The following is an 18,322-nucleotide window of genomic DNA, read 5'->3' as shown; positions in this document are numbered from 1 at the left end:
TCACACACGCACACACAAACACGCTATCAGTGGTTCTCAAACCTTTCCATGTCAATGACCCCCAAATTAATATGTATTTGGCCCCAGACCCTCATCTACAAATATTTTGTGCCAGTGACCTGTTCCCTCTAATTTTTCATCGGCCTGAGCAAACAGTACAACCTTCTGAGCCCAACTTGAGCTACTGCTGAGCAACATACATACTGTACACTGTGGTCATGTCAAGTTATGGCTTATTCAAATCTAATTACAGAAGTCCATAGCGGTTGGATAACTTTTAATAAACTGTACTACAGGTCAGTTCAATTAAAAAAGAAAGAAAAAAATAGTTTTTGCATATCCATTATTATTCAGTATTATATGTGAACACATGTAGAGGAACAAATGTTGACAAAATGTACATAAATACAATACAATAAATATGAGACAACAAAATAACAATGCATTGATATACTGACATATTGACATTGACACATGTCTAAAGAAGGATAGCCCTGGCTGAGTACATGTGCATAATGTATGCTTGTATATGATGTGAGCATTTGGCAGACCTACCATTTGTACACTGACTTAAATTAACGCTGGCTTTTGAACCATGTAGATAAGGGTCCCAGAGATGAAAATCATATCAAATTGGAGGTCAGTGGCCTAGGCAAATTTCTATAATTTAAATTAAAACGGTTGAGAATCACTGGGTTAAACTGTAGAATGTAGCTCATTCACAGAAAATACAATAACGTAACCGGAAACAGGGCATGGATTAGAATAGCCTAAAATAATATATTGACATAACATATTTGTAAACATTTAGGTTTACAAGGCTAGACTAGCATTGTAGAGAGGTGGAATAGTGAGAGATATGATTTTCAGGGCTCTGGAGATAGTTAGAGTCAACAAAAATACAAAGTGAATGTCTAGCTTCATAGTGCAGTTTTTAGTTCGTACCTGGAGTAAGTGTGTTATCTCCCCTGTGCACAGGGGAATCATGTCTTTTGTTATAATGTAAGAATTTGGAAACTGCACTCATTCTAGCCTTGGTCTTTTTCAGTCGCTTTCCATACGCAGCGCTAAATTAGATGTGTTTGTTTTGTGTGTGGGTGACGCTATGTTGCAGTACAAGATCCTGCTGACTGCCTTTGAGAAGGCCAAGGAATCATGGGAGATGAACACGCTAGAGAAACTAGAACAGAGTGCCATTGTCAAAGAGAAGGGAACTCAAGACTTTAAGGATGTGTGTGTGTGTGTGTGTGTGCAAACGTGCAACAGCACGTTTGTTCCTCCCGCGACAGACAGACCATCAGACAGACAGCTGTGCGGTAGAGTTTTTCACTGTACAATAGACATGCGTATTGCTATTTGAATTGAAATTAAGGTAACCTACTGTTGTTCCTGGACAAAAGACAGATAGTGTTTGCACCACATTTAAGTATCAAAAGAAATAAATATGCATGGTCCTAGACAAAGGACAGATAGGTACTGGTCAATTAAAACATTTTAGTTTGAATAGAAAATGCAAATAAATAGTATGCTACAGCTACTATTGATGAACTACATTAAGTTAAAGATATGGTTGGAAATCGATAGCCGTGTGAGTGTAGGCTGCTTTGTATAAAATATTGCATTTGTGGAAATCTTTCTCTCTCTCTCTCTCTCTCTCTCTCTCTCTCTCTCTCTCTCTCTCTCTCTCTCTCTCTCTCTCTCTCTCTCTCTCTCTCTCTCTCTCTCTATGATGCCATGCCATGCCATTCCAACAAACTGGTTTGGCATCTGATGAGCTAGACCTAACCTCTTAAGAATCCACCTAATTTCCTTGTACACAGTACACACTCTTATTATCTGTTGTGTCTGCACTTCCCTTGACTGGATTCAGTAGATCCCAAACACATGGGCAACCATGTGTTTGGGATGAACCCCATCGATTCTCCGGGATGTTTGGTTGATGGCGGAAAATTTTTCAAAACCCAGACAAAAACAACCATTCATATTGTCCTCTATCCAATCACACACTGGTTTGAATTCGAATGTCACCTAGGGAGCAGCATAGTGCAATTTAGCATAGGAATGAGCCTGGCAGCATATCAATGGTTTGGGTGTTACCTGTCCAGTACTCAGCTACTACTACCATTTTATATCACAGCTAACAAGATATATATATATATTTATAACAAGAGCAGATGAGACAATAGTATTGAGATGCCAAGAGAGAAAAGACCAAACCATTTCCATGCCATCTCAACAGCAGGACAGTTTCTTTTCACAGCATCCAGCAAGCACTGAGCAGGAAAATACTGAACATGAAGTTTGTGTGTTCCTTTCGCACACATGTGTTTTCTCATAAAGGCTTTCAAGTCAAAGTTCTGATCAACAGTGACAGATGACCACCTTGTGGCAACCAGTTAGTTGTTGACAGATGTTATAGTATACTCTATATTTTAGATATCATTACCAGGTTTGAAGTATACTTGTTGTCCTGACTCCTAGTTACTTTGTATCACATACTCTAACTCCGTAGCCACTTCTCCTGTCGTTGGTTTACTAGGGTTCATGTTGTTTACTCTGATCTCGTACTTTGTAAGTTGCTCTAGTCTAGATAAGAGTGTCTGCTGAATTCCTAAATTGTAGATGTTCCCTCCAAATGTCTGTAGAGATCGCAGCAAAAATATTTTCCTAATAACAGTATAATTTTAGTGTTGCACTCCTCACATAAATGTAACCTCTCACCAGGAGACTAGCACAGTACATAGATATAAACGCTCTGCTGTGGTGCATCCGGCTTTGTCGAGCGTCTATGTGAACACAGTTGGCCCGCGTTCGGGGGAGGGAAGCCGGGCGGGGGAGGGTGATATTGAACCTTGAACCTGCAGGTGAGTCAGTAGGACACAATAGCAGTGACAAGGGAGGAATCAATTGGCATAACGACTAAATTGGGGGAGAAAAGGGGTAAAAGGCAACAAAAAAAAACATAGCCCTATAGACTTTGTTGACCGGGGTCCACCAGGGGTCTATACGGTACTAGGTCCCCTCCTTTTTCCCTCTACATCAGATGCTGGGCGAACGCGTTGTTGTGAACTTGTAGATCGGCTATTTTCACCAAACGTTCACCTCCGAATAGGTCCACTAGGGGTTCATGACATGTGGTTAAGGCAGTTGACTATCACACCATATTGGAAGACGTTTGATTAAAGTCCTGGAACGCATCTGTGTCACTTTAGATTTCTTTGGCTATTCAAAAATAGCAGATCTACAAGCTCATAGTGCGGCACTGAGTGCCGCGCTATGAGCTTGTAGATCTGCCATTTTTGAAAAATCTTTAAAAAATATATTATTATTTTTTCCAAAAACTGTTAGGATTTAGATTTTTTTTTAAAGAATCGCCTCAGGTCTTAAAGGGTTAAAGGGCTAAGAGCGATAATGCACGTCTTGAGAACCAGGGACAGTGATTTCCGTCCAGCCACCTTGGATCATTTCAATTCATCTTCTTAGTTTTTTTTCCCAGAATGGGATTCATGTACTGTAACGATGACGCATCATTTTATCTCAAACTCATGAGGAGAATCATTTCTTTATGCATGTTGTCTCTCCAGAGGTGGATGTGATCTGTAACATCCAGGCCACGGCTCCGTGCCTCCATCCGTTCCATGTGAAGGAGGCGGTGGAGATGATCACGCTGCAGGGATGTGACTCCGTCTTCGCCGTGGTCAGACGACACCAGTTCCGCTGGCAGGAGGTCAAGAAAGGACGTACGTTACTCACTACTGATTGATTGTCGTTTTAATTGACGAGAATGCATCTGAACATTACGTCACTGTCAGGCAGTGGTGGAAAGTAACGAAGTACATTTACTTAAGTACTGTACTTAAGTAAAATGTTTAGGTATTTGTACTTTACTTGAGTATTTCCAATTTCCAATACTTTTACATCCACTCCGCTACATCTCAGAGGCAAATATTGTGCTTTTTTACTCCACTACAATTATTTGAAAACTTTAGTTACTAGTTACTTTGCAGATATAAATTATTACATTATAAAACATACATTAACCACTTTAGCCCTATTTTATACCTAGGCTATTTGAAAATAGCCGATCTACAAGCTCACTAGCGACGCGTTGTGAGCTTGTAGATCTGCTATTTTCAAATATTTTAGTACTTTTACTTTTGGTACTTTAAGTATATTTTGATGCCAATACTTTTGTACTTTTACTCAAGTAAATTTTTTATTCCGGACTTTTACTTGTAACAGAGTATTTCTATATTGCAGTATTGGTACTTTTACTTAAGTAAAACATTTGAGTACTTTTTCCACCACTGCTGTCAGGCAGAAACCTTGTATCTTCATTATTTTTATGTTTTTTGTCCCATAAATTAATGCCCTACTTTTTAGTACAAGAGTGTCGCACAAAAGTAGTGAAAATAGCCACGTACAAGGTCTCCTTAGAGACAATATGTGTACATAGTACTGTATCTGTCAAAGGGATAAAACACAAAAATGTGTGTGTAAACTGAGCACCATGTGTTTTCTGGGGGGGGGGGGAGTGTATGTTGCCCATCATCAGCCCGTTCAGTGTAAAGTTATATAACAATGCATAATGCATTGGGGAGAGAGAGACGCTAATAATTAAATAGCCACATTCATTTGTCACATAAGGGGGTGTGTCCACGGAACAAAATAAAATGTATCAAATGGGGGTTTGTGGACTGATGCATGTCAAACTGGGGGTCCTGGAAATGAAAAATAGTGGTCAGTGTCAGTAAGGCCAAAGCAGAACTTTGGGAAACGTCAGATGAGGGAACAAATGCAGTTCCATTTAATTAGCAGAAAGTTGGGTGATATTAGTTTAAATAGTAGTTCCTGTAGTAGTAGATGAATGCTAGAGAAAGTGTGACATTGTTCTAGATGCCTCAGTGTCACAGTTTATATAGACATAATGACTTCAACCTGGGTATGATGATAAGTTAGGGTTGGGCTGTCCTGGGCTGTCACATAATCCAGTGTTTACCTAAAGATAATTTGCATGGCTTTGGGCTGTGTGTGTGTGCAGTGCACACACACACAGTGTGTAAACCTGTTCCCCTAGGGCAAAGTGTATAAACCTGTTCCCCTAGGGCAGGAATGGCGGTAATTAAAGGGCCGGTACAGCTGAAACACACTCATTGCAATGGAAAGCTGTCATTATGGTGCTTTTCGCTTAAGTGTTTGCTGATAATTCAATTTCCCTGTCCCTGTACCATAAACTCTGAAATAGATCTATTTAAAGCAGTTATTTGTGTTATGTGTAACCTTAAAGGGATATTTCACTTTCAAAAAAACTTTTGGTCATTTTATCGTCTACTCAGGCTTTTGTGAGCCCCCCAGACCGTTTTTAAGTTGCTTGATTCAGTATTTAGATATTTGATATTCATTTTATCAGACACCCCCCCTTCCTATACAAACCCATTATAACTTCAAACTTTTTAACATGTTAGATTCATCAAAAACACCCGTCCTTGGTTCTGGTGACTAACCCTGCCCTCCTAATACGCGAGGGGGCCGTGTTTTTCCGATTACTCTTTTCATTTATTTTATTACATTTTTTGATTGTATTTAATTTTTATAATTTTCCAAAAAATATATAAGCTTTTTTGAAAGTGAAATATCCCTTTAAGCTTTCTCCTCGCTAGCCTTCCTAGCTTGAGAGATGACCAAGCCATTGAATTTAAACCTTAAGCTTCTTCTCACTGTCCTTCCTAGCTGGAGAGACGACCACACCACTGAATATAAACCCTGCTAAAAGACCCCGGCGCCAAGACTGGGATGGTGAACTGTGTGAGAATGGATCCTTCTACTTCGCCACTAAAGACCTCGTACTGAATCAAGGAGCACTGCAGGTGATTGACTTGAATTGTCATTGATTTGCCCCATCCCTACTTGGAACAACAGTGATATCCTGCTGTGAAGATGGTTGAACTCCCACTGTCGTTTTTTCTTCTTTTCACACTGACTGATATAGATCACAGGGCTCTGCTTGTTTGTTTGATATTAGAAGTGTTGAATAGGAGATTAGAATAGATAATAATAGATAGATTTTGGTGTCACACGTGATGTGTTTTTCAAACAGTCTGTTGTCATCCCCTCTCCCCGTTCATTACCGTGTCTGCAGGGTGGTAAGGTCGCCTACTATGAGATGCTGCCAGAGTACAGTGTGGACATCGATGTGGACATCGACTGGCCTGTAGCCGAACAGAGGGTCCTCAGGTGGGACAAACTAACCACACATACACATTTTTTTTAAAAATACTTTTATTGCAAGATAATTTCAGGTTTACATTTGATATTTGCATTTCATTTCTTATTTTCTTGCAACGTTTTCTTTTTCTTTTTTTCCCCTATCTATACACCCAGTGTTAAAAAGTAAAATACAATAATCAGAAAGTAATAACTATAAATAAAAATAAATAGGTAATTACACATCAGTCAATGCAAGTTATCCTAATACTAATACCTGTTAAATTATAATAATTATAATACTAGTGATATTTAATAATGCTAACTTAACAAATTAAAATAAAAACGGTGGGGGGGGGGGGGGTGTCCTCTATGTTGCCAACACGATTTTGCTGTCTCTGCATTTATGTCAGTTCTCGACGATCTGACTGCCTTTTTCATAGATTTTTTTATTTATTTTTATTTAAAAAAAAAAAATCCATATATAATTTAAGTAAAAGATCACAGCCCGAACCACAGTCTCACTCATTGTCCCAACTTAGTCAAGCGGTCCCATAATTTGTCCATTTACTCCATCTTCTATTAAACTCGGGCTCATTGTTTCTAATTCGAAACGTTATTCTCTCCATTTCACATATTTCCTGTACTGTTTCTTTCCATTTTTTAGGCCTTGGACTTGAAGGCATTAGCCAGTTCCTTGTTACCTGTTTAAGGGCTGCGGTTCGAAGGATTCTGTATATGTATTTATCCATTTCTTGCATTAGTTCTACCGGTAATTTCCCCAAAATAATGTTTACAGAGTTGAGTGTTCTTTTCAAATTGAAAATCTTAGTAATATCTTCTGTAATTGACTTCCAGAACGAATTTAGAATGGGGCAGAAGAAGAAAATGTGCGAGTGGTTTGCCCTCATCTCGCCACATTTTCTCCAACATGCCGATGTAGCAGATTTATTAATTTTGGAGAGGATGTTTGGTGTAATAAAAAATCTAGTGTATAGTTTCCATGCAAATTCTCTCCAATATTTGGAGTTAGTTGTTTTATGAATTTCTCTGCATACTTGTTTCCACTCCATTTCAAGCAATTAAAAACACACATTCACATTAATGGCGGTCCTCTTCACGTTGGTTGCGAGTTGTGACTACCTCACTTGTTTTCCTTATGTCCCTTCGTGTCACTCTCTCTCCCCCCCCCTCTCTCTCTCTCTCTCTCTCTCTCTCTCTCTCTCTCTCTCTCTCTCTCTCTCTCTCTCTCTCTCTCTCTCTGTCATATATAAGCTTCTGGCATGTAGTTTTATTTGTCGTCTCGGACTTGTTTTTTTTATCTGCACTGTTTCTATATCGGCACTAATCCCCCATTTTTACATATTTTCTTATATTTTACTGTCTCTCGTGTGCTGTTTCTCTGACAACCCCCCAACTCTCTCTCTCTCTCTCTCCCTCTCCAGGTACGGTTACTTTGGGCGAGACAAGCCCGAGGTGGTGCGTCTGTTGTTGTGTAAGGTGTCTGGATGTCTGACAGACGGCCAGATGATTGTGTCTGCGTCTGGAGAGGAGATGGTCTCCATCAACACCAGAGACACCATGGGCTTACGCATGCTGAACAGAGAAGGAGTGGAGGTATAAAAATGTATAATAATAAAAATTATAATACAGGATTTTTTTGTTGCCATTTTTAACTTTAGCCCTAAAGCAGAAAAAGCAGATCTATAAACTCACAACATGTTGCAGTGTGACACGATTGTGACATTTTGACTTTCCCATTGGTTAAAATAGGTTTGAAATAGAGAAAAAGCATGTTGATTATAATTCCACCTTTCCATCTTGGAGCCCTTTTAATTGACTGTATGGTTGTTACTCTTTACCCCCCACCAGGTGGTGCTGTTGACCTCCAGTGAGGACCCCATGAGCAAGGTATTGTGTGACACAGTGGCCCAGAGAACGGGCTGCAAGGTCAGGCAGACTGGGGTGGAGCTGCTGGGGGACATGAAGCACATGCTGGAGGAGCGAGGCCTGGACTGGAAGGAGGTGGCTTATATGGGTAAAACAGTTATTAAATGTTTACATGAATAATCTATTGTTGTGTTATTATATTAATGATAATAATAATGAATTGCATTTTTATGGCGCTTTTCTAAGTACTCAAACTTACTCAAAGCGCTTTACAATGGTTCATTCATTCATACAGGGGGGGACATTGGGAGGTGGAGCGGCGAACAGTCGACGCCAGCGTCCCCACTTTTCCCACATTCACCCACCAATGGTGGCAAGCTAGCGCCGACCGAACCTAATATTATATTAGGGCTGGACTGGAAAGATGTAGCTTATGTGGGTAAAACCAGTTGTTAAATAGTATTTAATAATAATGTTTATATGAGTAAGAGCAGTTTATCAGCTAGTTCATCCAGCAGGCTGCTACCTATATACATAAGAGCTAGGCCGATGCCTGATTTTTGGGTCCAAGCCTGATTTTGGAGAGTCTGATTACCCACGTTTTGACTGGTATTTTGTCAAAAAATGTGAAATGTTCTACTCAATTTGATTTAAGTTTGAGAACATTTAACTTCTAACCATACATTTTTTTAACACAAACTGAACTGTATTTTATTTAACCGCTTACGTGAGCTCTATTTAAAACAAATTCACTTTTGTCAGCTTGTAGATCTGCTATTTTAGAAATCTTTTCTCGCCATTAATGACATGACGTGGTGTGGTTAATAATCGGGACACATAATTATATTGATGTCATTGAAAAGGTTAAATAATGGCAGATATATTGGTGTGGCTCTAACCTATAGCCACCTGTGCTTTCTCCCTCCTCTACCTCACAGGCAACGATGAACCGGACGTAGAGTGTCTGATCCTGGCAGGTTTGAGCGCGGTACCGCGGGACGCACCGGTGCTGGCGGTCAACGCCGCAAAGTACAGCTGCCACGGCGCCGGGGGCGTGGGGGCCGTCCGGGAGTTCGCCGAACACATCCTTCTTCTCAAGAAGAAGGCCAAGTCTCAGATGGAACAGGACCGCATCAACCGATTTTAAACACTGGACCGTAAAAAACTATCCTGACCGGTCTGAGTCTCAATCAACAACACCACAATGCTGTAAACCTTATCTCCACATTATTGGTCCTCACTAATGCATTGGTTCTAAAACATTTTCATGTCAAGGATCCCAAAAGTTATATGTATTTGGCCACAGACACCCATTTGAAAATTATTTGTGCCAGGGGCCCCCATAAGAAAAGATTTGTGTACTATAAAGAAAACATCACATGGATGCACCTGGGACGTATCATCAGTGTTGTACCCTATAGAAATAAAGGTAGAAACGGGGGATTAGGATTAGGTAGGGATTGCGAGCCTGGGTTTTGGGTGTGGTTTTAAACGTGGCTATGATGTGAGCTGGGAGTGAGTTCCATAGACCACTGAGAAGGCCCTGTCAAACTTGTGTTTATTAATTGATGCAACGACCGTGGATAGCATTCTAATGTTACAAAAAGATAAAGACTGTAATGTCCATTATCTTGAAATTTCCACCAATTATGTCATTGTCAGGTATTGTATATTTTCAAGTTATCCACAACTTGCCTTTGAGTCACAGAGCGAATAGAAAGAAATGAGGATTATGAGGACCAATAAAGATAATGTTGAATAAAGGTGCAAAACACAGGTTTTTGTAGTACTTCTACATGAACAGCCATATACCAGTTAAGGTATAAGTATCACAATTCAGTTCACAGTAATAGGCAATATTTTGATTACCACAGAGATGGTAAGAAGAAGAAAAAAGTTAAATGGAAGTGCTGCAGTCTTTCATCTCTAAGCGTATCAGAGCTATCATACGGTAATTTTGTTTATGTGAAAACCACAGCTTTTGGAAATCAAATCCATTCAGTGTGTTTCAGCATTTCAACAGATCTTATTATTTATTCACATTCTGGTCTGCAGTGCATTGTCTGTGTTGAGGAACGCTTCCAAGGATACAGAGAGTAGGCCTTGTATGCACTCTTAGTTCAGCCAACACCAAAATGACTTTAATAATTTATTTTTACATGATTAAACCATTAGACTACTGGTATAATATGCTGACACTTTAATGGTACAGGTTTTATTTTCAAAGGCTGTGAACATGCACATTTGATTACATTCTGTTGAATGTAGTCTTATTTGTATTCAGTGTTGGTAGGGATTTGTTTTCGTTTTTTGATCTCTGTAGTTCTCTACTCTGACTTCTTTTCATTAAGTTAAATCTGTGGTTTTAATTGTTAATGTCATCAAAATAAGCCCCATGTTGCTCTTGTGAGATTCATGGTTGACTGTGATGGACATTGAGTGCAATATTGTAATGTTTCAAGGCAAAATCCATGGAATACAATGGTGTTTTCAATGAGAAAAATATGTTTAAAATTTGTCTACAGATTCAAGGCTCAGAGTGATTCTTTTGTGAGCGTTCAGATACAGTTTGAATACATCAACAGGGACAAACTTTCATTCAGGTCACATTCACATGGCCAGAACGTATTACATCCTGCCTGCTTATACTGTAGTTTACAGCAGGGGTTTACAGCAGCATGGCAACCTTTTTGACAAGAAGTGTCAAGTTTTCATTTTCTTGATAATCAGTGTGCCATATCAACATAAAGTTTAATTATGACACCACATAAAAATATTATTTTTCCATCTGTTTTTGATTGTCTAGACTATACATAACCTTTATTTTTTTCTTCTTCTTTAGAAATATTTTCTTTCACATCAGGATGTATTGATCATTAGACTCAAGAGCAATAACCCACCTATCACCCAGACTCCCTCCCCAGTCAGATTTAGGACTTTGAATTAATGTAGAATTATGTGCAGGATGTAATTTGTATATAGATGTGAGGGGACTTAATTTAACTGAAACTAAACTAGTGCCAATGATCACCCTCCCCTGTGCCAATGTTGGCACCCGTGGGCTGTGCCTAAGCCTGGTTTACAGTATAGTGAGTAGCTACAATATATTTTAATTCCAGTGGAGGGCAGTATTGCTATTGTAGGAGTTCAGATAATTAAGACACATGTACTTTCAACAATTTAAGTAATATGCTGACATTTATAGTATTCAGCTGTAAGAGGTCAACAAACCAAACATGCAGGGCTGACCTTACATACTGTAACAAGAAAGGGATGACAGAACTATACACAACATTAATGGAAAAGCTACAGTATGTATACAGTAGATACAGCATAAAACTTTCAGAGACCAAAAAGAAAGATTACCTTCATGCTAAAGTTACTTTGCCCTCAGCTACATTTTCTAAAAGTGCTTACTTTGAAGATGTTCTTAGTTTTGTGTCAAGTGTTTGACCACATGAGGTGTCAAAATGTCTCTGCCAATATTTAAAGTGGCACTATGACTATGCATCTTTTTTTTAATGAATACAATAACATTGTCTATTTCTCGCTTCAAATGTTTTCAAAAACATTCTTGAGAGCAATGTTTAGTTATAAATTCTGGTTCCGCCTCACCAGTCCGACACGTCACTATTCCGACAACCTGTTAGTCCGACATCCCGGTCGAAAAAGCGAGGTGTCAGAGGGACCTACAGGAAAGGAGGAGTGGTGCGTGCTCCCACCCCGTGCCAACCAGGTGGCGCTGTGCCTGGGGCCAGCGACCCCCAGGGGGTCCGCAGTCCACCTCTGTGCCCGGGACGGTGGGTTCCTGGGGCGGGTGGAGGCAGCCGCCGGGGCGCCCGGAGGGGGTGTCTGGGCCCTGTCCCCCCTTCCCCCCCACCTCTGGGCACCAGGGCGAGAGGGGGGCACGCCTGCCATCGGGTGTCCAGGCGGAGAGGCCCTTCGGACGGGCTCGATGAGCACGGCGACAGACCTGGAGGTTGTGAAGTGTGAAAATCACATTAAATCTATAGGGCCCAGGTGCTGCTAGGCCCCCGGCCTCTTCACCACCCCCCTCTGGGCTGCGGGAGGGCCTCCGGGGCTGTGGGTCGCGGAGGGCCGGTGGAGGGCTCGTTGGATCCGAGCCGGCAGTGCGCACATGGCGGTGACACGGTGCCCAGCGGCTGCTGGGCTCTGCCCGTCCTCCCTCCCTCCTTTCAAATTATCTGGCCCCCCGGCGTGACGTTAAACTATCAACTTTTGTCAGAGTGCGCCTGCCCTCCCTGCTGGTGCTAAATCCATGGGTACCCCCAGGGGCGTGCTGCGTTTGTACCACCAGGTCCCTGCGGTTCCTGGGCCGCGAGGTGTCTCTTAACTTATTGTCCGCCAGCATCCTATAGTTTGTATAGTTGTCTCCGCCAGGCCGAAAGGCATGGCGAGAGTATGTTTTGCCCCCTGTCCGTCCGTCCGTGTGTGTGTGTGTCCGTCCGTGTGTGTGTCCGTCCGTCTGTGAGCAGCTAATCTCCGGCACCGTTGGCTTGATCACAGCGCCACTGTGCAAACACACTCCCTGGATGCCAATTCAGAACCTTTGCCCCAATTTTTCTCATGGGCCTTTTATAGCGCCACCAGGAGGCCGATTTGTGCAAAACATATTTTTTGACAGTACTCCTAGAGATTTTGTCCAAAAATCCCGCAAATCGGTACACACTATCTCTATAGTCATTAAACAAAACGGGTCTTTCAGATTTCTCATATTCCATCCTGATTGGCTAAAAATGTCTTCCAAAGTTTGCAGGAGTGCTCCGTTTTGAACAAAATGCCTCAAATCATGAACACAGCATGCAATTTCCGTGAAATTTTGCACGCACATTGCCATTAGGCCGAGAAAGAACTACCATTTGAATTTTTTCAAATCAGCCTCATGGTGGCGCTATAACAGGCCGATTCGTGTTTTTACCTATAATTGCACCGATCTGTGTAAAACTTTGTATGCACAGTGACACTCCCTAGAGGTCAAGGAAAAACCTTTGCCCTGCATTTTTTACATCTGCCTTTTATAGCGCCACCAGGAGGCCATCTTATGTAAAACACATTTTTTTATACTACTCCTTTCAATTTTATCCAAATTTCACACAAATCGGTACACATGATCTCTATAGTCATGTGATCACGACGGATGTGTTTGATTTTTCATATTCCATACTGATTGGCTAAGATTGACATGTAAAGTTTGCATTATTGGCTTGTTTTGAACAAAATTCCGCAAATCATGAACGCAGCGTCCGATTGCGCTCAAACTTTGCACGCACATTCACACTATGTTCAGGAACAAATGCCACCCTTTTAACATTGGCCTGTTATAGCGCCACCAACAGGTCTAATTTAGCGAAACACATGTTTTTAACAAAATGCCTCAAATCATGAATGCAGTCAGTGTCCGATTGTCGTGCAAGGCCTAAGAAGAAATGGCACCCTTTTCACGTTGGCCTATTATAGCGCCACCAGGAGGCCACAATAGCCTACCTGACCTGGTTGTACATGTATTCATTGTTTTACAATGAATGACTGATGACAGGTTGGTCTACCTATGATCCTAGATGACTATTTCTATGCATTTGATGTATTACCTTGTGTTTACCGTGTCTACTGTAAGTCACTCTGGATTAAGTCAATGAATCAATAGTAAATTGTGTAGGTTTGATTGTTGTAAGTGGAGCTATAAGCATGGCTTTTGTATTTCAATGTGTGTAATCAAATAATCAAAGGCCGACTGTCCAGCTCCCTAAACCCATTAAGACCTGATGCTGATTCCACAAATGCCTTCTAAATAAGTAATTCTCACACTGTTTTCGTGCCAAGAACCCCCAAACTGATATGTATTTGGTCGCGGACCCCCATCTGAAAATGTTTCGTGCCAGGGACCCCCAGAAGAGAAGATTTGTCAAAATTATTCAAAAACGCGTTCAAGATTTTTTTTGGGATAAAAACTAGCAGATGTACAAGCTCGCAGCGCGGCACCAAGTGAGCTTGTATATATCTGCTAGTTTTGAGAACCACTGTTCTAAATCCTTTTTTCTGAAAAACGTATAAAGCTAAAATCTAAAATGACACAGATGCTATCCCGGTTTTAATGGGTTAAAAATAAGTCCATAGAAAATGTGAAAGTATTCTGTCTCTCTATAGTGGGCTTCAGACTTGTCCTCCAGCGACGTCTCCAGTCATCTCAATCCTCCATACAACCAGCTACTGTAGCTCATCACCAGTACTTTCCACAGCTGCATCTTTCTTTAGTATGTAGGTATGTATAGCCTTGTGATTGATGTTCGAGTGTTGGACATTTCTGGCTACAAACATACAAAAATACAAACCAATAACACAATTGAAGGTATAAAATGCTTCCATGATCTAAATGCTAGTAGCTCACTATAGGACAGTGGCATTTTTTGTCTTGACTCACTCAGGGCAGCAGTGGCTCAGGAGGTAAAACAGGTATTTGGGAGTCAGAAGGTTCCCAGTTTGATGCCCAGCTCTTAATGGCTGCATTTCGAAGTGTCCTTGAGCAAGACACTGGACCCCCAACTGCTCCTGATGAGCAGGTCGATGTCTTACATGGTTTCCTCTGCCTTCAGTGTGTGAATGTGTGTTTTATGGTAGCACATCATGTGTACCAGTGTTCTGCTGTTGTGGTGTGTGTGAATGGGTGATGGTGAAGTACATTGTAAGGTGCATTTTTGTGGTCAGATGACTAGAAAAAGTGCCAAATAAATGCTGTCCATTAATTTACTCTGTCAGTCAGAGGCAAGTTGTGGATAGTTTGAAAATTCACCTGCAGATGACAGGAAGAGCTAGATTTCAAACCTATGTTTATTAATTAATAAACTTGTGGCTACGTTTTAGCATTCTAATGTTCCAGGAAGATAAAGGCTGTAGTTTCCATTTTCTAGAGATCCCAGTCAATTATGTCATTGACAGGTTTCATTTAAATCCACAGCGCACATTATTTGAAGACATTCACACAGACACACACACACACACACACACACACGCACGCACGCACGCACGCACGCACGCACACACACACACACACACACACACACACACACACACACACACACACACACACACACACACACACACACACACACACACACACACACACACACACACACACACACACACACACACACACACACACATTCATTCAGGGCACATTCACATTCCCTGAATGAATTATAACCTGCCTGCCTATTATTTATAGTTGGTAATTACAGTATATCTTCATTCCTGTGGAGGGCAGTATTGTTAATGTAGGTGTTAGACAATTTAGACATGTGTGCTCACATACATATTCAACTCCACAAACCAAAAATTAATGGCTGACCTTAAATAATATATAATAATATCAATAAAAAAGCTACGTATAGAATGATAAACTGCATACACATGGGCCCAAAAATAACTTAAAATCTAACTTAAAAAAGCACCTAAATTTACTTTTTAGAATAAATCAGTCAGTGTGTGTGAGAAATTGTTCAAGTGAAAGAAATTGCTCAATTTCAAATAGTGCTTATATACTTTGAAGATGTTTATTCTTTTGTATAAACTACAGTAATTTATTTTTTGGGATAAAAACTAGCAGATGTACAAGCTCGCAGCGCGGCACCAAGTGAGCTTGTATATATCTGCTAGTTTTGAGAACCACTGTTCTAAATCCTTTTTTCTGAAAAACGTATAAAGCTAAAATCTAAAATGACACAGATGCTATCCCGGTTTTAATGGGTTAAAAATAAGTCCATAGAAAATGTGAAAGTATTCTGTCTCTCTATAGTGGGCTTCAGACTTGTCCTCCAGCGACGTCTCCAGTCATCTCAATCCTCCATACAACCAGCTACTGTAGCTCATCACCAGTACTTTCCACAGCTGCATCTTTCTTTAGTATGTAGGTATGTATAGCCTTGTGATTGATGTTCGAGTGTTGGACATTTCTGGCTACAAACATACAAAAATACAAACCAATAACACAATTGAAGGTATAAAATGCTTCCATGATCTAAATGCTAGTAGCTCACTATAGGACAGTGGCATTTTTTGTCTTGACTCACTCAGGGCAGCAGTGGCTCAGGAGGTAAAACAGGTATTTGGGAGTCAGAAGGTTCCCAGTTTGATGCCCAGCTCTTAATGGCTGCATTTCGAAGTGTCCTTGAGCAAGACACTGAACCCCCAACTGCTCCTGATGAGCAGGTCGATGTCTTACATGGTTTCCTCTGCCTTCAGTGTGTGAATGTGTGTTTTATGGTAGCACATCATGTGTACCAGTGTTCTGCTGTTGTGGTGTGTGTGAATGGGTGATGGTGAAGTACATTGTAAGGTGCATTTTTGTGGTCAGATGACTAGAAAAAGTGCCAAATAAATGCTGTCCATTAATTTACTCTGTCAGTCAGAGGCAAGTTGTGGATAGTTTGAAAATTCACCTGCAGATGACAGGAAGAGCTAGATTTCAAACCTATGTTTATTAATTAATAAACTTGTGGCTACGTTTTAGCATTCTAATGTTCCAGGAAGATAAAGGCTGTAGTTTCCATTTTCTAGAGATCCCAGTCAATTATGTCATTGACAGGTTTCATTTAAATCCACAGCGCACATTATTTGAAGACATTCACACAGACACACACACACACACACACACACACGCACGCACGCACGCACACACACACACACACACACACACACACACACACACACACACACACACACACACACACACACACACACACACACACACACACACACACACACACACACACACACACACACACACACACATTCATTCAGGGCACATTCACATTCCCTGAATGAATTATAACCTGCCTGCCTATTATTTATAGTTGGTAATTACAGTATATCTTCATTCCTGTGGAGGGCAGTATTGTTAATGTAGGTGTTAGACAATTTAGACATGTGTGCTCACATACATATTCAACTCCACAAACCAAAAATTAATGGCTGACCTTAAATAATATATAATAATATCAATAAAAAAGCTACGTATAGAATGATAAACTGCATACACATGGGCCCAAAAATAACTTAAAATCTAACTTAAAAAAGCACCTAAATTTACTTTTTAGAATAAATCAGTCAGTGTGTGTGAGAAATTGTTCAAGTGAAAGAAATTGCTCAATTTCAAATAGTGCTTATATACTTTGAAGATGTTTATTCTTTTGTATAAACTACAGTAATTTATCTCAGAGCCTTCTATTGGAGAGTTACGTCAATGAGGGGGCAAGAAACAGCACCGGTCAAGTGGTTCATGTAAACTCGAAATAGTGACACGCTCATAGACTCCAGTGCATTTCGCAAACTTCCGGTTCAGGGCTTTGTCACTATTCGCCAATGGAAGGCTGTGTAGAAGACCTGGCCCGATGAAGTGAACGGAGGTGACGCAACTCTCCTTAAATGGCTCTGGTTTATCTAATTCAGTGGTTCTCAAAGTAGGGTGCGGGGACCCCCAGTGGTCCTTGAGTCCCCAGCTAAATGACATGAAATGGCATCAAAATCTGGTTTAACAGACTCCCTATATACATCAGCTATTTGAAAATAGTCGAACTAGAAGCTGAGCTTGTAGATCAGATATTGGGATATTTTTGAAATATTTTAACAACACAAATCTTGTATGAAGGTCCCTGGCACAAAATATTTTCAGATGGGGGTCCGTGGCCAAATACATATTAATGTGTGGGTCCTTGATCTATCCACTGGTCTAGTTTACACATCTGTCCAAAGGACTGCAACACTTCAGTAAGGTCAGGTTTATAGTATGACAGCAGTGTCTTTTTGATCTGATGGAGAAGAATAGCAGTAACACAGGCTGTACAACTCCATTCATCACAGAACAATTATTATAGGTTACCTTGTCAAACTGATGCACTTTCATTGATGAGGTGAAATTGAAAGACCTACTGTAGGCCTAAATGTGGCACAGAAAACAATGTAGAGCTAAGTGAGAGAATACTTGTTTTTATCAAAGCTGTCAGTGTTTGATAAAGTTTCTCGCAGAATGCTGTTATGTGTCTTTAATCACTGCAATGAATTCCTCCACTTCTATCTCAAGCAGCAGTGTTTTATGTGATGCATTAGAGTAAAATCTATTAGGACTAGGGCAGGGGGGGGGCAACCATGTCTGTAAAGTCGACTAGTCGATTCTGAGGGGCTTTTTACCAGGAGGAGTACTCTACTAATTTGTTTA

At 40.6% G+C, this 18,322-nt stretch overlaps 1 protein-coding gene across 1 annotated transcript in view; it reads left to right on the top strand.

Moving 5' to 3' along the window:
* Positions 1-10,620, top strand: part of cmasa (cytidine monophosphate N-acetylneuraminic acid synthetase a) — a 15,075-nt gene extending 4,455 nt beyond the window's left edge. Inside the window, exons 4-9 of the mRNA XM_080421529.1 lie at positions 3,585-3,740; positions 5,731-5,867; positions 6,140-6,234; positions 7,650-7,821; positions 8,077-8,242; positions 9,033-10,620. Of these exons, the coding sequence (XP_080277655.1) occupies positions 3,585-3,740; positions 5,731-5,867; positions 6,140-6,234; positions 7,650-7,821; positions 8,077-8,242; positions 9,033-9,241 (935 nt within the window). The 3' untranslated portion in view covers positions 9,242-10,620. The remainder of the gene's footprint in view (positions 1-3,584; positions 3,741-5,730; positions 5,868-6,139; positions 6,235-7,649; positions 7,822-8,076; positions 8,243-9,032) is intronic.
* Positions 10,621-18,322: the final 7,702 nt, after the last annotated feature.

This window comes from Gymnoscopelus braueri (genome assembly GCF_963280865.1).
Source record: "Gymnoscopelus braueri genome assembly, chromosome: 23".
In the NCBI taxonomy this organism is placed as follows: domain Eukaryota; kingdom Metazoa; phylum Chordata; class Actinopteri; order Myctophiformes; family Myctophidae; genus Gymnoscopelus; species Gymnoscopelus braueri.
Note: the sequence above shows the minus strand (reverse complement) of the source record. Positions and strands in the feature narration are given on the sequence as shown.